Raw genomic sequence first — 21286 nt, 5'->3', positions numbered from 1 at the left:
AAACAAAACACAGATGTTTCAGCTAGGGGGGAAATGTTCTCTTTGGCAGGGAGTTTTCATGCCCAAACAAAAGACTGATAGACTGTAGGGTTTTTTTTGTTTGTTTGTTTTTCCTTTTTATCAGAGTTTGGGAAGCAGAAAACCAATGGATTGTAATTCATTTTGGGATACCCATAGATCAGGCAGCCTGAAGGTGGAGTGGCACTGTGTATTACAATGGAAGCCCAGGTTTGGAAATTGACACAGGTTTTCAGGTCCTAAAACTGTGCCACAAAAATAATAACATTTCAATATGGTTGTGGCCCAACAATATTTGATCATGGTTTATTTTTGCTGGTGTGCACATTAAACCATGTAATGACTAGAGCTAGTCAAATAATGCAAAAAATAAAATCAAATGCAAAAACCCTACCATGTTACAGTATCATCATCATATATCCTGGGTATATGCACAGGATTAAAACATGGTTCTTCAACACAGGGTTATAAAACATAGGACTTTCTCTGTCCACGCAGGCAAGAAAAGGCCATGTTATAACATGATTTCTCCTCAATCATATTTAAACATGGTAAAGAAAATGGGGTGGGTGGGGTTGGGCTTATGACCAGAATCTAACTGTAGACACCCTTTGTGGGTATTATCTTGTGAGTACTGCTGTTTAATCTCTCTTCCTATGTAGTGTATTACCACTTTTATGCAATGGTTTGTCCTTGGTGGACTGGCTGGCCCCAAGGAATACCCTGTTACACTCAGTCCCTAAGCACTGAGGAAAACATTTACCTCATAGCAAAAACACAGTGAAGAAGACATAAGCTGTTCTTTTATCGCCTTGCCCTCACTCTCACCCCAGCCCAGCAAATGGTGTTAGGGAAATATGAGCAATCAATTGGCCTTAATGGCAGTTTTGTAGTTGAAACCTTAGGCAAGTCATGGAGACTTGGGCTGTTGATCCAAAATATGTTACACCTGATTCTAGCCATTTAGCTCTTCAATTTTTTTTTTTTTTTTTGTGCTCCTAGGGGCTGATATCAACACCCAAGCCAGCGATAGTGCCTCTGCTCTTTATGAAGCCTGTAAAAATGGACATGAAAAGGTGGTGGAGTTTCTCTTGTCCCAAGGTGCAGATGCTAACAAAACCAATAAGGATGGTTTATTACCGCTTCATATAGCATCCAAAAAAGGCAATTATGAGTAAGTTTTTGGTGTGTTTTTAATCACTTTATTGTATCATTTCACCCTGTAGAAAGGAATTCAGATTTTTTGTTAAATTAATGGCCCAGATCCTCACACAGTACATCAGTATATTAATGGTCCTATATTCACAGAGTTTGGGTTTCAAAGACTAAACTCAAGGGTGTGTTTGCTGGGATGGTATGAGTCAGTCATAAGGCCTTCCCTTCCACACCAGGGATGGATCCTGCTACCTCATCTGAGATATTACTTATTAGTTGTGGGCCTCCAGAAGCAGAACATGCTGCCCACGTCTTCAGTGTGTTCAGATTTTTATCACCATTTATAGAGAAAAATAATTCAGAGGCTGACAGGCGAGGAGTGGATAAATGAATCTCTATGGCAATAGAGAGACCACTGCTGGAATAGTGTGTCCAGTTCTGGTGTCCGCACTTTGAAAAGGATGTTCAGAAATTGGAAAGAGTTCAGAAAAGAGCTACAAGAATGATTTGAGGTCTGCAGAACATGCTTTAAATTATAGTAATAGTCTAAATAAGCTCAATCTATTTTGTTTACACAAGAGAAGGTTAAGAATTGACTTGATCACCTTCTATAAGTGGGGAAAAGATTTCTGATAGATGGCTCTTTAATTTAGCAGACAAAAGCATAACAAGTTCCAATGGTTGAAAGCTGAAGCTAGACAAAACACATTTTTAATAATGAGAGTAATTAACTATTGGAACAACTTACCATAGGATGTGATGGATGTGTGTGGCCCAACAATATTTTAGCATGGTTTATTGTTGCTGATGTGCACATTAAACCATGTAATGACTAGAGCTCATCAAATAATGCCAAAAAACAATGCACTTGAAGTCTTTAAATCAAAGTTGGATATCATTCTAAAAAATGTGCTCTTGTTGTAGAAATCACTTGATGAAATCTATGCAGTTATGCAGGAGATCAGACTAGGTGATCCTAATCATCCCTTCTGGCCTTAAATTCTATGGATCTATTCATGTTCCCATCAAAATCCCCAAATAAATAGTAGAATCATAAACTAAATACAGCTGCAAAATCTGTGTATGGATTTTTCCCATTTCAAAATGCACAAAGAACCTAACCTTTTTGACAACACCTTTTATCCAAAGATCTTCACGCACTTTGCAGACATTAACTAAACTTCCCAATATTACTGTGATGTATGTAAGGATTGTTATTTTCTGTAACTGTACCTTTGTGGAGGCTGTATGTGCTAGGAGGCATCCCCGAGTGAATTTATGTAACTGATGTATATATTGCTATAATGTAGGTAGGAGTAGTTATTATAGCCTTATGCTGGCATGACTCAGAATTCTCTCCAGGGTTTAAGTTAAAAAGAGATTTTCTTAAAAACAAATGTATTTTAAACTAGAAAAGGGTCAGAGGCAGAAACCCAGTTCCAGTCCTCCTTCCCTAAGCTCTGGAAAAGTGGCTCTGAATCTCAACGCCAATACTAAACCTGAACCAGACCTCTCAATCTGAACACCCCCAAAACCTGGACAAGTTTAGCTTCAGCTCCAAAGCTCTCCAACTTGAGTCCAACCCCACTTTCAAAATAAGGGGCCTGATCCAAATCTCTCAGTAGTCATTGCTGATTCCCATCAGTGCAAATGAGTTCAGAATTAAGTCAAAAGTCTTAGTTCCTTCACACTTAAAAGGTTGAGCACATTTTTTGGTTTATAACTGCTGTGAACTGAAGTGAAACAAAAGTATCCTTTCTTTAGCAGCCAAAATCAAATATTTATCCAGATGACAAAGCTTTACTCCAAGTGGCCAGTCGTTCCTAATTCCTTTGGTATTCAATATAATAACACCCTTCATGGTGACCTCTTTTTATATTCCTGCGGATTTAATACGTAATTCTCCAGGAATTCCACATTCAGACTTGGTGCCAGAACACGGAGGCTTCATAACGTCAAAAAGCCAAGAATGTGGTCCCAGGGCTCAACATTCAACTCTTATTGCTTGGTGTTTGTTTATGTTAAATGATGCCTTGTCAATATTAATGTGAAATGAATTTTGTTGGCATGGAATTATAATTGTGTATCATCAGTATTGTGATCGTAGCAAGATGTCACTTAACCCCTTTCTTCCCAGTGCTCAGGAGTGGTGGTGGAAAAGGGCAGAATTTGTTTGTGATTTATTTTGACTTATTAAAGATGGCAGTCAATCGCTAGGTGCATTTGTATTAGCATCCTATTATCTACAGCAGCTGGGAGGCAATGCAGCCAGCAGTGGCACTGGAACAATTTGTACAGTGGGGTGCTGAAAGACATTGAACAAAACCAAAAACCATGTATATGATGGAAACCATTTCAAGCCAGGGGCGCTGCATTTCCCGCATCCCTAGTTCCAGCATCCCTGGTAGCAGGTGGCAGAAAGGGTCAGGTGGTAGGGACCATGGGCAATCCAGCATCACTTCCAGTGTGGGTACGGCACTCAGGTGGCCCTGTGAAGGAGGTGGCCTTGGGTTGTCATGTAAAGCAGTAATTGGCTTTGCTTGGCTGTCTCTCACTGGGAAGAACCCCTCACCTTTGAATAGGAAGTAGAGTCTGCCGCTGTGGAGGCACGGTCATGCTGAACAGAAAGAGAGATGGGCTCCAGCTGCAAAATTAGGTTCCTGATACCGATGTTAGTGTTCCCCATCCCCAATCCTAAAATAAATGCAGGAGGCTTTGGATTTGGGCTTTGGGTTTGACACTTTAGCAAGAGAGGGGACATTTGCAAAATTCAGATCCAGAGCCAAGCATGGATTTCAAACACCCTCGGAGTTCAGGATTCTTCAGGCCCCTCTCTAAACGCTGCTGCATCCTTTCAATCAGATACAGAGAGCTGGGTTGAGCACATTCACTTCCTGAGCAAGAGAACAAAAGCAACCCTTAAATCTTAATAAAACCCAGTAAATCACGGGATGACTAATGCCGGCACTTGGCATGGTGTCATCGCAGTGCTGCATGTGCTTTTTTTGCTTTTATGGCTATTATGAAGCATTTGTTGGAGATGGATGGTAGCCATCTAAGCAGCACCGAAATTGCCTGGATTCTGGTGAGCATCTTTGTTACATGAGGTCAGTCTCTCCACTTTGAGAAAGGCTCTGGGTGGAAATTTCCTCTATAGGCTTTGGATTTTTTCCTGAAATAAAGACAAAACTTCTTCAGGTCTATGAATAATGGTGTGGCTATAAACTTGCCATGGGAGACATCATAGTCCACCCTGTAAACAGGCATATAAGGTTCTGCATGTCTCCAACTCTCATTTTAATCTGAGTAGAGGGGGCTTAGCACCACTCAGGAGCAGCGAAGCACATGGCATCATCAGATGCTTTAAAAGTCATAATCATTACTATTTAGTTGGCTTTATCCTGTACATCTCCTGATCCTGGGAGATGCTGAGCAACTGCCATTGCAGTCAAGCTAAAGATGGCCAGTATGTTTAATACGCATCACACTTTTATTGTGAAGGCTGTAGAATGATGGCAGCTCTATTTGAGTTGTTAAGGAAGCACCATTGTTTCCAACAGAAATTCCTGTTTACTGAGGTTTATAATTTAGCTGTACATTTTTTCCCCTCTGTGCTAATGCTTGGCAATTTGCCTGGAAAACGGCTTTGGTTCTTTATTTTATTTTAATTCCTAATTGTCCTTTTGGCTCATCACAACCGGTCTAGCTTGGGTTTACTCCGATAGCCCCATGGATTTGCCCCTCCCAATACCCACCGAGAGAAGGGCTTCAGAGGGGTGCCCAGGGCCGGGAGTTGGATTTAGCACCAGAACTGTAACGCTGGCTTGGATCCTGGGACCTGAATATAATCCTCCACCGATGAGCTCAGAACTGAGCTTCTGGCTTTGCCCTCTCTCTCGTTTGAAGCATTGTGAAAAATCAATGCATAGAAATGCATCAGGGCCAAAGCTAATCCTAATTTTTAGGGACTACGGTGAGACCGAATGTGGGGACAGATTATCCTACATCTGCCTACTGCTGAGTTCTTACTGCTTCCTCTGAAGCATCTGATGCTGGCCATTGTCAGAGGCCTCTTGGACCAGATGGACGTTGTGTCTTACCCAGCCTGGCAGCTCCTCTGCTCCTAACCCCACCCTGTCAGGATGAAAATGCACTGGCCGAGTTTTGGGGGAAGGGAGTACGGCTCATGCCTGTATTATCAGTCCTTCACTTTCATGAGCAGCTGGCTCACTCCTGTGCTAATAACCGCCTCGCTATTATTTGCTGTAGATTGTCTAAGGCTAAGTTATCCACTGAATCCCCTTCTTGCAGGATAGTCAAAATGCTGCTCCCCGTGACCAGCCGCACTCGGGTCAAGCGCAGCGGCATCAGTCCACTCCATCTTGCGGCTGAGCGCAACAACAACGACATCTTGGAAGAGCTAATCGAGGCCGGCTATGATGTGAACACCACCCTCTCCTTTGAGAGAGCCCGGCTCTACGAGGACAGGCGCAGCACCGTCCTCTACTTCGCCGTCATTAACAATAACATCTACGCCACAGAGCTGCTGCTGCAAGCCGGCGCCAACCCCAACATCGATCTTATCAACCCCCTGCTAATCTCCATTCGCCACGGTTGCCTGAAAACCATGAAGCTGCTTTTAGACCATGGGGCGAATATTGATGCGTACATTTCTAGCCATCCCACTACTTTCCCAGCCACCATCATGTTTTCAATGAAGTACCTCAGTCTCCTCAAATTTCTAATGGATCTGGGCTGTGACGCCGACTCCTGTTTTAAGTGTCAGTATGGAAATGGCCCACATCCTGTGCTGGATCATAGAAGGGACAGATTAGATGATACCCCGGTGAACAAACAGCCAAACATAGTACAGGTAAGTGCTATCGAATCTAATCGATCTATGATATTTATATGGCCACCATTAACATAGTATCTGAACCTCTCACATTCTTTAATGTAATTATCCTCCCAACACCCCTATGAAGTGCGGCAGGGCTGTTCTCCCCATTTGACAGATGGGGAACTGAATCACAGAGAACCTAAGCAACTTGCCGAAGGTCACACAGGAAGTCTGTGACGGAGCTGGGAATTGAAACCAGAGCCTCAGCTAGGGCTCTAACCACTGGACAAGCCTTCCTACGTAGGCATTGATACCACTCTCTTTGCCTTGGTATTTGAGCCATTGTGAATTAAATTACCTCTCTAGGTAGCACCCCCTATTTCCTCTGGGGGTTGGGCAGAAGAGATCTGCCTTGAAACATTTTCTATTTTAGACATTTTCAATTATAAATTGACTGGTAAACTTTGAACATCGATTGGGTGCTCTATTGGACTCATCCCCCAATGGTCCATTGGATGATGTGTGGTCTATTGTTCTAATGTTCCACTGTGTGCTAAAAGAGTGTGCGCTTTTAGTGGTCTGTGCCAGTGGTTCTGAGGCTAGCCTATGTCAAGAGGGGCCATGCTGCAGTTTTCTGCAGATGGGGGTGATGTTTTACACAGACTCTACCCTTTTGATTAAAATCAAATTTGGCTTCTAGCCCCTCTGGTTGGGAGGGTAACCTAGTGAAAGTTCATAATTGCAGTAATTTGTTTTACTGAATGTATAGCATTAGAGAAAGTGTGAGTCACAATATTAGCAACACAAATAAGTAAAAAGCAACAGAGGGTCCTGTGGCACCTTTAAGACTAACAGAAGTATTGGGAGCATAAGCTTTCGTGGGTAAGAACCTCACTTCTTCAGATGCAAGAAGTGAGATTCTTACCCACGAAAGCTTATGCTCCCAATACTTCTGTTAGTCTTAAAGGTGCCACAGGACCCTCTGTTGCTTTTTACAGATTCAGACTAACACGGCTACCCCTCTGATACTTGACAAATAAATAAATTATAGTTAAGGTTCTCAAAGCCGTCTAGGGGAGTTAGACACATAGGCTGATATTTGCAAATCCACTGAAGGGATTTAGATGCCCAGTTGCTGTAAATTAGCCATATTTCTGATATAGCCATATGTTTCAGACATATCTTCCGCTATCATTAATGATAGATTCCCCTAGACTGCTTTGAGAAGTCTGATTATACATTTTAATAGATTTAAAAAAGTGAAATGATCAAAATGATAGACACTGAATGGAAAGCCTTTTTTGGCCATATATAGAACAAGCAGCGTTAAGCAATTAGCAATTATGTATTTTGGAGTTTGGGGGGTTGTTTATTTGCTTGCTTCTTTGGAGCAGAAATGCCACAAAGGATTCTGAAATCAGGGATTTTTATCCCTTTCCTTTTTCTTCTCCCCTGCACAGCTTAATTGAAGAATGTAGGAAAGGTACACCCATACTAGCAACACACTGGTCCCAAACTAAGCATGTGCCTGTCACGAGTGGATGTACTGAGGCAGGTATCACTTGTTTGTCATGTCAAGAAAATAACAAATCAGGGCCCATCAAGTACACAAGACATGGATGGAACTCAACATAAAGTGTAGTGATTAGAATTCTAAGGACAGAAGATGGTTTTTGTTTATACCCATCTATGATTTCTAAGCAACTCAGAACCAGTTCACATTTTACCCATGTAAATAGCTCATTTCCCAGTCTGGGTCTCAACTATTATTATTATTCTAGTGCCTAAAATTGTGCTAGATGCCTCACAAAACTAAATCCCTGCCCTGAAGATTGTTCAGTTTAAACTTGACATAACACAACTAGTTAAAGTCATGTAAAATCCTACCTGTGCCTAAAGTAAAAGAGAAATCACTGAGCATAGAAGGCATTTCCCCTCATCTTGTTATAAAATTGTGATAAAATTTGCTTCTTGGCACTAGGGGATTGGTTAATAAAAGATAGGTGTATATGGTTTAGCTTGTTAATATTTTTTGTATATCTTTATCCTTTGAAATAAAGCCCAGGAGATCATTTGGGACCTTCGTCATTAAACTTCACATAAAATACATGCACTCATTATTTCAGTCATATGAGATTACCTGAAATTACAGACATCCCAGACTTTTCACCAATAAGTGTTTACAGACCAAAAGCTGATAATAGATCTGAATTAACTAGGTATCAGAAGATGAACTGAAAAGTACATCACTACATGTTATTACTGTTGTTGCTGAAGTTTATTGTTCCAATCTACAGTACTTAAGACTTCTACGAACATTAGGATAGGGAGATCAGTCTACAAATATATTAGTTCATGATTCCATAAAATGTTTCGTTTACCCATGTAAAAGGGAAACAATTGGTTTCTTCTCAATTCATGTATTGAGAATTAGAATATTGGAAATATGAAGATGAAGAGTAATTTATTGTAATGCCACTAGAGGGTATTTACCTTTTGTAGCCCTGGCTTGACATGGGTATTGGACATGGAAAGGCCTCATTTCTTGGGAGACTCGATTGGGGAGGTAAATGGATCAGCAGTTGGAAACAGAATGTCTGTACTAGATAAGATAAGGGGGAACACCCAAGGAATTATTTTGAATGGACAAGATAAAAATGGATGAGATAAATTAGGAATGTAAAGATGAGGTAAAGCGTCAGTTGTGCATGGGCAGTGCATGTGTAACTCATGCCTACTTGCTGTGGTACTCTGTCCCCCCCTAGTGGCACCTAGACCATTTAGAGATTGATAAGTCCACTACAGCCTTGGCTCAGAGCCATGTGGTTTTTAGCTCATGTAGTAGAGGCTCATACACTAAGCTTCAGATGTCCCAGGTTTGATCCCATCTGCCAAGGACTGGGATCTGTGGGCGTTACACATGCTGTACAGAAATTGGTTCCTACAGAATAACCAAGCCAAGCCCAAAACATGTGATGCAATGTATAGTCAATGCAACACAATGTGTACATGTAATTGAAGGAAGAGGTTTGCAATGTAACTCTGGATGTGTGGTATGCCTATGCCCCTCCCCCCAATGCTTGAGTCTAACCAACTCAGCATAGCTTTGCTCTCTGCCAAATTAAGGAGCCTGAGTGATGAGACTGGAGTCGAATGGAGTTCTTAGGGAACCGAATGGAAGAGGTCTTGGGGGGACCCCAACACCTTTGTGCAGAGAGTGAAGTCCAGATTGATACCAGTCCCAGTGTAATTTTGTTTCTGTAACGCTCACATTTCCTAGGGTTGCACTCTGTGGTTTTTTCCCCAAACATTTTTTGTTAGTTTATTTGATGAGTGTTTGAATGTTGTCTGTGTATGTGCAGAGAGGGTGGCTGCCAGAGGAAAGAAGAATAAGAACATTAGACACAGGATCTGCTTCTGTATTGTCTTGCACGGTGTGTCATCATTTAAACCTGGACAAAGTGGGTATAAAGTGCTGCCATTTGGATGTGGTAGCACTTTACACTCATTTGTGCTCCCTTTAGGCAGGTGTGAATGCCAACACCACGTGTAAGGAGTGGGCAAATCAGGCCCATGTAGCCCAAACAGAACTTCCTGTAACCAGAAGAAGAGTAGGAGACCCACTGAAGTCCACTGGGGACCTTGCAACACAGATCTAATTTACTTCGAAAACAGTCAGATACTTTGGTGATAGTCACAACACGGCCCCCTAAAAGAAATAGATGGATGGGGTTAGATTTATTTAGAAAGATAGGCCATATTTTTTAAATGGGTGCTGAAAGTCAGGCTTCTAAGATTGTATTTAGGCATCTAAATGAGTGGCCTGATATTCAAAGGTGCTGAGCGCCAACCAGCTTCCACTGACAATGAGTTTTTCCTGATTCAGGAGAAAGTAAGGGGGACTGCAGGCTTTGGCCCCATATTAAGCCTAGTTTGTTTTCCGACACAGAATAACCTACATAGTGAAGCAAAAGCTTCATGTGATTTATCTTGTAGCAGCTCCACTAGACTGGTCCTTGGCCAGGAGTTCAGCTCCCCCACAAACCTACAGATCTCAGGGAATCTACTGGAGGCGTCGTCCTTCCACGTTGAAGCCCTGTGCCCCTGCACTACCAGCCCTGCCAACTGCTACCTCAGACTTTCCCCAAACTAGGATCTCAAAGAAGAGAAATGGAACATGCTAAGGGTGATAGAGCCTAAGATTGTTCTGACTTTAAAGCAGATTCTCTGCTGGTATCCAGGGAAAGCTGTGGGCTTTCATCCAAGCACCCAGCCACTCATGGATCCTTGGCTACCCTGAGGACCCTTATTGGGTGACAAAGAATACTGAGGTCCTATAGATGGTTGACACCTCTTCCATGCTCCAGAGCCAGGAATCCACTGGGATTTTATTTCATTCACCCACAGTGGGAGAGGGGGTGATGTTTCCCTCAGCAGCAATAAAGGGTTTTTAGTAGAAGTTTTCATAAGGAAAATTAAGAACTGTCTTTATCCATGGTATGAAGGCGTAACCAACATGATGTCCTGACAGTCTCTCCCCCCTGAGGAACTTATCAATTTCACACTGACTGCAGTAGCTCTGGCTTTTGTTTCAGTTTTGTGATATGGTGTCTGCTCCGGAGATGAATCGCTGGGCCGGGCCTATTATCGATGTTCTCCTGGATTATGTGGGCAATGTGCAGCTCTGTGCCCGGCTAAAGGAGCACATAGACAGCTACGAGGACTGGGCAGTTGTTAAAGAGAAAGCAGGTATGACGCGGGGCTGAATTACATTACACAAGCCAGAATCGGTACCAGGGAAGTCACATTGCTGGGGGACAGCCTGATGGTCATAAAAAGCTTCAGCCAGTCAGAAACCACCTTCTTTCACAGGTAGGATGCTCTATCATTGGATCCCTTGTGGAAAGGTAGGGTAGGTCTTTAGTGTAATTTCTACTGAACTGTATTTGGTTTCAACCTTATTACGTTCTATAAGGTTATCCCAGAAGGGTTGAATGCCATTTTGGGCCATAGTTTTAGCTAGCATAAATTTACATAGCACAATTGACTGTAATGGAGCTAAGCTGTTTTACACCAGCTGAGGATCTGATGCACTGGGTCCAAGCCATCCCTGATTTCAATGGAGACACACTAGGGATGAAAGTGCAGCATTAGGTCTATGCTCTACATCAGTCAAAACGGAGCAGGTCAATAATCCCGCCCTCCCCACTCCCCCCCTTCCCAGACAGCCTGAAATGCAGCAGTATGATACTAAAACTTTGTACTTCTAAAGCATCTTTCATCTAAGGATCCCTAGGGGCTTCACAAACATTAATGTATTGAGTCCCACAGCACCTCGGGGAGCCAGGTAAGTAATAGTGGGAAACTGAGTATAATTAAGTAACTTGCCAAAAGCCACCCAGCAAGACAGTAGCAGAGTCTGAGATGGACTGCAGGAGTCCTAACCTCTTGTCCCCTCTTTCTGCACTACACCTAAGCGCCTGGGCAGCCACGGATCCCAGTGAGACTTCACTGTTCTAGAAATAAAGAGACCCTTTTGTGTTTATCCCTCAAGCTTTCCTCTGGTTTATATTTGCATCGCCACCTTTTTGCTAAGCTGCGTTTGCATTAGGGGGTCAGCTGTAATGACAGCTGAGCTGGCAGATCCTCACGGCTGGCGTTTGGTAATGCAGAGGATTACTTGGTGACTTGGCTCATTGGCACAAGAGTTCACCCTATTCCCCCTCCAAACTTACAAATCTCCTTCTTTCCAGGGGATTCTTTCAGCCCCCCCTCTTCAGAATCCTGGGGATCCCAACCCCATTTCCCCACCCACCTGCGAGGCCTCATATTGTGCCTACCATTGTTCTGGCCAAGGAGGGCTGAGCATGGTTCCTGGTCGAGCCAGAGGGGTTGCCACAGAGCTATCTGAAGTATTTCCTCTCTTCCGCCTCACATAGTGTCTCAGCTCCCGCCAGCCTGAGAACAAGGGACATAGCTCCCAGCCCCACGTGGCGGTGCGATGCGTTAGCACATGGAGCCAGCTGCCCTCCCCCCGACAGGTCTGAACCTCAAACTCCACAGGGCTGCAATGTCGGACAGACTGGATGCAGGCTGTGATTAGTGCGGGACATGTATTAAGGTGCAAACTCTCAGCTGAGCTGCATGCTGTGCAGAGGATGTACACACCATACATGGCTCACCGCACAGTTCATCCCCTTTGACTGCACAGACTCCGCTGCTGGGGGTCCTTCCTCCACAGCCCCTAACAAATGTAATGGCTCAGCATGTGAGGCACTGACCTAGCTTAATAACTCAACTGATCTGAAAATGCCCGACTAACATTTAGGTCCTGTCTCTTTTCCAGAGCCCCCCAGGCCTCTCGCTCACCTTTGCCGGATCAAGGTTCGAAACGTGATTGGGAGAAACCGCATTACACTGATTGACACTTTGCCTCTGCCGGGCAGACTGATTCGATACCTACAGTATGATTATTCACAGTGACCTCGTGCAAACCTGGTGATCAGCAGCTTCCTTGTGCAACAACCCAATTCATTAGAGAGGAGAATATTCACATGATCATGTTGAACAAACTGCATGATGGGAATGAACCTGTGTCAAATGTCACACAGGATCACCCCATAGCTAATCGGTGTGCATTACAATGCTGGAAAGGGAGAGAGAAGAAACAGAGAGTGAAAGACACAGAGTGACACAGACAGGACAGACTATCCTTTGATTTTTTTTTCCAAAAGAAAACAAGTGCTTTGGAATGTTACACACCTCAGAGATCTGTAGGGAAGGGGACAGGAACGCCAGCACTGAAAAACTAGCGGAGTCAAAGCCACGTGACATTGCGGGATTCAAAAAGGACCTGAGGGTCTTTCAGAAGTTAGAGTTCTTCAGTGCTCAGGAGTCAGTAACTGTCAAGAATCTGCATATCTGGGGAAACAATCACATTTCCCTGAATGTTATTTTGTTTTCTGTCATGTTAAACTGAGCGGTTTGCTGGTTGCTAATTCTCTGGTACCTTGACATTATCTCTCTCACCTATTTATTTTTTGTTTCCTTGGCCTTTTCACTTGATTTCCAAGCGTTCAAAACTCAGAGCTTTTGAGAAGATTTTTTCTCCCCAATAAAGACATTTTGTAAATATTGGTGCAAACCAAGAAGACTTGACTCATCCTAAACTCCTGTTAAAGTCAGTGGACATTTTATTTGAGTAAAAATACCAGGACTGAAGGATTTAGCTCACAGTAAATACTGTTTGTGGTATATTAAATGTGCATAAGAAGTAGACAGGGCTCTGGTGTAAGTGAATTTCTGCAGTGAAGATCCAAAAGCAATTCTGAACTCCTTTTAACTGGTGTAAATCCAAAATAGCACCACAGAAGTCAATGGATTTTGTCCACCATAAAATTGCTGTGAGAGCAGAATCAGGCCCTGAAATTCAGGTAACAGATTTTAGTGAAGCCAAGACACTGAGCTACTGTTACTTGTAGAAGAGTCAGATTATTTCAAAATTATAAACACTGGCACTAAGATTTTCAAAAATTAGGCTCCTATGTCCTTATTTATGCATTTAAATAGTGCCAGATTATGATACACTTACACTGAACATTTATTTATGCCACAAGTAATTTCATTGAAGTCAGTGAGGGGACTTGTGCAGTAAGGTGCTACTCAAGGAAAATTACAGTATCATAATTTGTCCCTAAGTGGCCTGAATTTCAAAAGTGCTGAGTACCTGGAAGCTCCCACTGATATCAATGGAAGCTGCTAGATTTCAGCCCCTTTGAAAATCAAATCACTTATTTGGCACCTATATAAGGATTTACATTAGACCCCTATCTTTGCCAATCTGGGGGGAGGGATAGCTCAGTGGTTTGAGCATTGGCCTACTAAATCCAGGGTTATGAGTTCAGTCCTTGAGGGGGCTACTTGGGGATCTGGGGCAACATCAGTACTTGGTCCTGCTAGTGAAGACAGGGGGCTAGACTCAATGACCTTTCAAGGTCCCTTCCCATTCTAGGAGATGGGATATCTCCATTTATTTCTAATCTTGGCCTAGAAATACACAGGCTCTTCACCCTCTTATTGTAAACACAAAAGGAGTTTTGGGCTTCAGTCTGATTTGGATTCATACCAGAGATTATCTGCACGTCCAACCATACATACATTAGGTATGGTTTTGTGTGTTGACCTGCCCACCAGATACTGATTCAGACAGAAATCTAAGCAAAGCAGGAGAAATACAGTTATTCATGACAAACGGGGCTGCATTGCACAAAGGTTTCTTCTTGTAGACTTGTACCACAAAACTATAAGCGAATTGCACGCATGCATGTCTGCTTTTGCCCAAAGTTTGGGGTGAAATTCCGCAAGCGCTGGAAGGTCTGGGATGTAAGCATCAGTAGCAACAACTGCAGCTAATTGCACCTGTGTGTTGACTGTCCCCTTCCAAAATGCAATGGCAGTTGAGAAACCAACGCCGTTTCAATTCAGATTGAGCTGTGATCCTCTAGCAGAGCTTTGAAGAAAGTGATTAGTGCCTGGCCAGCTCCTCAGCTAGTGAAAATGGGGAAAGCCCCACCCCTTGTCTTCATTTACTCCCGCTGATGTTCTGGCCCCTCATTCTCAGGTCTAACAATGATGCTGACCATTTTTCCTCCTCCGGTGGGTATCTCCTGCTTTGGTGAACTACACTCCAGACACTCTGTCAGGGTTGAAAGGGAGATGAAGGACAGAAGAGGTGCCAAACAGCAGGCTATTTCCCATTCCAAAAACAATAATGGGCCAGATCCTGCAAGATGCTGAGCAGCTCGATATAGCAACCTCAGAAGGAAAATAATTCAGAACAGGCGCCTGCTCTGCAGCTAGTAAATGGGCACAGCACCCATTACTCCAGTGGAGTAGCACCCATTTATACCAGCTCGGATCCAGCCTTTGGGGTTTGCAAACCGTTTGCTGGAGGGAGCTCTGAAAATCACCCCTGCTGTCTGGTAACTCATTCCAGCAGCATGGCGCTTCAGAGAATTTGTACATAATTCTAAGAAAACAATTTTTTACACCACTTGAAACTCCCCAAATTTCCCCCTTTCAATAATGCATCATAATTTGCCAAAAAACAAACATACAATAATTAGAAAAAGACCCAAGCTGGGAGCCCTCCTTGTGAGCCCAGGCATATTACCGCTGGCCTGAAAGGAAGCCCTAGGGCTGCTCAGACACAGCCTTGCTTTTGAATATCCTAGATGAACAGATGCATGGCCTGTCCATACAGCCCTGACTTATGCTGGGGAACACTTACTTCACTGAAGAGACTAATGCCTGTGAATAAAGTGCACACCCCATGTGAAAGGATTCCACAGGCCAGCTCCAGTAGTCCTAACAGTAGTGTGTGAACTAAGTAGCTTTTGATATACAGAAAAATCACCTAATTAGCTGGCATAGCTCACACCTCTGTGGGTTGAGCGTGGAGGGCCTGGTTCTTGCTTACTTCCATTATTGTAAATCAGGGGCAACTCCCCTGAAATTAAACCAGTGTCACAGGCTAGAATCAGACTGAGTTGCAAACAGATATTGATACTGAAACCCGGCATGGTGGAGATGGTTTACCTAAATATCTATTTGTTGTATAATCAGATTATCCGAGGCCACCTTTCTGATGGAATGATTTGAACTCACAAACCGCGTACATACAGTAGTGCTGGGATTTCAGAAGCAATCCAAAGCTGTGGAATACTCTGGAGAGGAAACCTTTACATATGCAAAATGATCATGGGATGCAGGGTTGTTCTGTTTTGTTGAACCTGGAAAAACTGAAACTGGGTATGGGTTGAGCAAAAGACGTATTACTCCTTAATTGGATACCTACAGGCCTGATTGTTCTATCATATTTGTATCGGTCAGGCGTACCGCCACTGAAATCAATAGAGCTACCCTGGTATAAAATTAGTACAAGCAAGAGCAGACTCAGGCCCATACTGTGCACATAAACTGAGGAGAGATCACTCCATTGAAGATTTTACCTGGCACTCGCGATATCACTTTATCCTTTCTGCTTGACCCTCACTGCCAGCCTTTCCACAGTTGATTTACATTTATTTGCACTAAAACAGGGCAGGCTACCTCTCTCACACCTGATGTCCTGAATCTGTACAAACTCTCTTTTCATTTATAACAATGAATACAGCTGTATAGAAGTCATTGTGAAATTGAAAAAATACTTCGGAGCCAAGGCTTTGGAACCAGTTCAGTAGTTCCAATATGCAGTAAAATGGTATATTTTTATGCATCAGGACAGACATCTTCAGTGATGAGAAGTGTTGTCAGCTTTTCCAGGAATACTAAATGGCCAGAATACTGTACTTTTTTATTGCAACATGTGCAATTCACTTTATGTTCTTGTGCACTTTTTTGTACAAAAGCTTTTTCAATTGTTTTATTATTTTTTGCCGTTATTTATAAAATATAGTGTGGGTTTAATATTTTACATTTGCATTATGTTTTAGCAAATGGTGGCTTTCCGGTGTTATGTTTTTCAGCTTCTAAACAAAATGCAAATAAACTAACATTCTAAAATGTTACCTGCTGCTCTGAGGCCCTGAACAAAGAGGTATCTGGGGAAAGTTTGAACCAATCGAAGCAGAAATAAGTAATAATCTAAACAGTAGTCACAGGAAGAGGAGACTTGTATTGCTGAGGAGAGGTTGTAGCTCCCCAGAAGACTTAAGAAGAATGTCTCACACAAACCTCTTCAGTTACTTCAGCTACATGTAATGATGTCATTCGAGTTCTGGAGCACTGCTGCTTCACTTCTTAGAATACACCAGAATTCCATGAAAGGTCCCAGCCCTGGAACTAGAACCATCCAGAAAGTGGGATTTCCGTTTGGCTTCGTTACAAATTTGGCTTCTGAAATTTGGCTTCGTTCCAAACTTGCAAAGAAAAAATTACAAAAAAAAAAAAAAAAAAAAAGAATGATAGAAATGTTTCATTTTGACATTTTGTTCCAATTTTGACTTTCTAGAGTTATCGTATTATAGTGCTAGCCATGATCCTACAAAACGAAAACTTCTAAATGAAAAGTCACTTAAAAAAAAAAAACAGAAGTGGTTTGACGTCAGAACTCTCCCTCCCCCTCTCCCTCCCCCACCCCATTTTCCTCTGAAATGACATTGACCCAGTTTCATGAAGTGTTTTCATTTTGATGGAACCATACAATCTGAAGTGGTTCCAGAGAGCCAGGTGCTGATCCCAGTCATCCTGCCTGCTGGCAGCCTGCGTTCAGCATCTGGCCCATTGGTTTCAGTCCGACTACAAGTGTGAGTAAGGGCCACTCATGTGAGAAAGAGCTGCAGGAACCCCTTGTCTGTAGCTCTGCAGTTTGCCTCTCTTGGGCCCATTTCTCCTCCTAAGAGGAAATTTTGCATTTCACTTCAATGGCTGCAGGATCAGGGACACTGCCTCTTCATGGAGTCTTTTCTGAAGACAAGGAGGAGGTATTGAAGTATGATAGAGAAGCCAGACCCACACTTCCATGCTGGCCCCCAAGACCCTATGGATCTGATTCTTCTGAACCTTATGCTATTATTTACAACTATGCAAAGCTGGTAAAATGCTACCAGATCAGACAATCATGTTGTATAATGCCTTCTTTGCACAGGTGTTAATGACTGCACAAGGAGAAGGAAGTTAAGACTCAAGCCTGGTTCATCTTTCATGCTGTTGCTTTTAGACTACAGGAATAACCCACTGTGGCTTCACTTCTGCATAGGCTACTCTCAGGGTTATGATTGAGATGGCTGGGAAAAATGGGCCCACTGGCCAGAGAATTATCTGCGTGCCCTTAATAAAAGTTGCAGGCAGTATACAAGGCCAGACCCTGAGCTGATGCATATGGTCTGATTCTCTTGTCACTTTTATACAGTGTAGCTCTATTGACCTCAGTGATTTACACCACTAAGCGACTGGAGAATCAAGTCCATAATATTTAATCATAAGTCTCCGGTCCTATTTGTTTAGCATAATTTCTTTGTAGGCTTTAGAGAAGTTTAACAAAACGCTCCTTTTAACCTATCAGAAGTGATTGCATCATACATGACCAGCTTTGCAAGTGAATAACGTGCAAACTACTAGGGTACTTATTTATCTGCAGCTTTCCATCTTAGACTCAGGGCATGTCTACACTTAAACCACTTCTTCTGTCCACCTCGTGCTGTCTACACTCGGGGTTAGGTCAGCATAGCTACATTGCTCGGGGGTGTGGATCACCCCTGAGCAGTGTAGCCATGCCAATGTAAGCTCCTAGTGTAGACCAGTCCTCAGGCAGAGTAGAGAATTGTCCCTGGGAAGCTCATTGCCTTGATCAGCTGAGGCTTGGTCTACATCTAAAACATAGGTCAATCTAGTTATGTCGCTAAGGAATGTGAAAAATTAACCCTCCCCCTGCGATACATAGTTAAGCCAAACTAAGCCCCCTGTAGACACCTTTAGATCAATGGAAGAATTCTTCTGTCAACCTGGATGCTGCTTCTTGGAGAGGGAGGATTTATGACAGCCATGGGAGAAGCCCTTCAGACACTGTAGTAAAGTGTCTACACTACAGTGCGGCAGCTGGGCCACTGTAGCATTTCTGGTGCAGACATACCCTGAGGCTTTAGTGCCAATGTGTTCACACTCCGATCCTCTCTCTTATATCACTGGTGTTGCACTTACATGTTCAAATGCTAAACCATTTCCAGTCTATTCTCTTAGTTGTCACAGGGCAGGTCTGCTCTCATTCACGCCAGTTTTAAACTGGCTAATTTCATAGCCTTCAGTGGAGCTATTCCTGATTTACACCACTGTGAATGATTAGAGAATCAGGCCCTCATTTCTGAATGACAACACCTTTACAAACTGAACCTGAATCTACTCGCTGGGAGGACAATAAACATGCAATCTGAACATATTCGAGATGTGGAGACAAAATTACCTGCTTTATTTTTTTTTTTAAACTCTCTTGATATTTACACAAGAGAAGAGCTGAAATCGACTTACAAACTTATCTTCTGCATTAAATACTGTCCTATCGGTAAAAGAAAGTGACCTGAAAACCTTAACTGATTTCTTTAGAATGACTTTAAAGTACAAGAGATATTATCAGTTTAATCATGTCATTGCTGCTGCTGGTGCAGGGCGTCCCCATAAAGACATTCCCATATGGAAAAGGTCTTGTAGGGGTTACAAGTGCAGATTCCAAATGGTTCTTAGCCTGACACACCCTGGGTCAAACAATTATCTTAAATACAAGAGGCCCAGTTCTCCTGACATTTAACTGCACTGGCTTCAGTAAGAGTTATTCCTGATTTATACCAGTGCAGTGAGAGGAGACTGACACCCAAAAGTATTCACAACCACTATTTAAGTCAGCCAGCTTGTGCCTTTCTGATTAAAGGAGCAGCCTGTAATAGCTACCCGTCTATAGACAGATGGAAATGATAGCAGATTCTTTCCCTAAGAATTGCTCCACAGTGTGACTGGCTGATGGGCCAATGGCTGAAGTTACATTTCAATTTCATTTGAAAGAGCTACCGTACACAGCACAAAATCCCCTCCCTTCCCTCAGGCTAAATGTATCCAAACACATTGAAAATAGGAGGTGGCACTGCCGGCTTGGTAGGGATGGGTTTCAAAACCACTGGTCTGTATAGTTTCTGCCCCATACTGCCCGCCTCCTTGCAGAAGTGTTGGATCTCCCCTGCGGGTGCTGTGCTTTTCCTCCATAGCCCCAGGCCTGGAAAGGGTGATTGAGGTAGGGCTCCATGGGTTTGGTAAACAGGTTGTCCATGGTACTGAAATGGACAGCAGCTCCAGGCATTCATCCGGCCAGATAAGGATGTCCCAGGCACTTTGATAGGCTCCTTCTCCCCACTGGGCTGGGCAGGCAGAGGGGGGCTGCCTGGCTCAGTGGTATCAGGACCCTTTTTGCTTTTCTTGCCCTCGTAAGGAGGGAGGTCCCTGGAGTTTGGGAGCCCATCCAATCCGGCAGGAAAGCTCCCGACCAGCAGACTCTGAGTTGGTCTGGGTTCTTCCCAGAAGGAAGCAGGCAGCTGTCTTTTCCTCATGGGCACCTGATCTGGCCTTAAAGACTCTGGGCTTTGCTCTTGCAAAACCTGTCCCCCACTGAAGTTCTCCTCCACCTCTGATAGCCTCAGGGCCTTTTCACTGGACGCTTTGCAGTGATTTGCATCCGGGCCATCTGGGTCTGAACTGCGATTTCTATCCTCTGCCCCCCGTTTGGAGCTGGATTCCATGGATTTGCTGGGGTGGCATCTTGGGATCCTGGAATATTTCTGAGAAAAACGCTTGAGCTGCTTCTGCAAGTATTTTCTGTGGTCAACTGAGCGGCGGCAGGGAGCAGACTTGTCCAGAGCAGCTTTGATGTCACTAGAGGCCAGGTTCACAAAATTCAGTAACGTTTTCACCTCGCTGTCTGATGCCATTTCAAAGAGGGATCCTCCTGGAGATTTCCATCAAAAGTTTATAATCCCACTCCTCAAACCTGGGCAAACCTGTGAAAGCAGGAGGGACATATTCATGACTTCAAACCCAAATGCTCCCCTGCAGCAGGAAAAAAAATCGAAAGCATCAAGTAGATGGGAAAAACAAGAACAAATCAAACTTCTCAGCTGAACAAGCCAGGTGTCAGATTGTCATGCTAGCGAAATTTGAAACATCTGCAGCACATCCACATCCTTGCAATCACACAACCATGGCACGCGCACACACGCGCACACACGACAGCTTGTTACCGCTGAGAACCAAATGGTTAATCTTGTTAGACAGGTAATGTTTAAAGCGTAAGCAGAAAGCTCAGCAGCACTTCCATGTCACTGTAACCAACACACACACACTGAGTAGATTGTCTCTCTAATATTGATTGTTACTGTATCACTGCTGAGAAGAACCCAGTTCCCCGGCTAATCTTGTTATACAGGTTATACACTACCAACCTTTAGAGAAGCAACCGGACCCTCTGAGTGTTTAGAAGCAGTTTAGCAGCACTTGAGTAAGCTGAATGAATATCAACTCCTTCTAGTTAGGGGGCTTTCTCAGACCAATCAGAAGCCACTTTGCCAAATACAAAGCATCCCAATCAGGCATTAGGCTCCCCCGTTCTCACATTCTTTGTCATCACAAATTGTCGCCATGGGGACAGCCACAGAAAGACAGCTAATAAATACGACCATTTCCCTGTGATTTCTACCATTCTCCACTCTTTCCTCCACCCCTTTTTTCCTCCTCCAC

At 43.4% G+C, this 21286-nt stretch overlaps 2 protein-coding genes across 2 annotated transcripts in view; one reads left to right on the top strand and one right to left on the bottom strand.

The window, feature by feature from the left end:
- Nucleotides 1-16487, top strand: part of ASB2 (ankyrin repeat and SOCS box containing 2) — a 36706-nt gene extending 20219 nt beyond the window's left edge. The window contains exons 7-10 of the mRNA XM_054026327.1: nt 1021-1192; nt 5485-6046; nt 10609-10762; nt 12360-16487. Of these exons, the coding sequence (XP_053882302.1) occupies nt 1021-1192; nt 5485-6046; nt 10609-10762; nt 12360-12496 (1025 nt within the window). The 3' untranslated portion in view covers nt 12497-16487. The remainder of the gene's footprint in view (nt 1-1020; nt 1193-5484; nt 6047-10608; nt 10763-12359) is intronic.
- Nucleotides 16488-17967: 1480 nt separating this feature from the next.
- Nucleotides 17968-21019, bottom strand: FAM181A (family with sequence similarity 181 member A). The gene is made up of 2 exons (XM_054027496.1): nt 20992-21019; nt 17968-20550 (listed from the first exon to the last, which is right to left on the bottom strand). Exon 2 carries the CDS (start codon nt 20479-20481, stop codon nt 19606-19608), a length of 876 nt encoding a protein of 291 aa, XP_053883471.1. The 5' UTR covers nt 20482-20550; nt 20992-21019; the 3' UTR covers nt 17968-19605.
- Nucleotides 21020-21286: the final 267 nt, after the last annotated feature.

Source organism: Malaclemys terrapin, chromosome 4 (genome assembly GCF_027887155.1).
Source record: "Malaclemys terrapin pileata isolate rMalTer1 chromosome 4, rMalTer1.hap1, whole genome shotgun sequence".
Classification (NCBI taxonomy): domain Eukaryota; kingdom Metazoa; phylum Chordata; order Testudines; family Emydidae; genus Malaclemys; species Malaclemys terrapin.
This window is presented reverse-complemented; position numbering and strand designations above follow the sequence as displayed.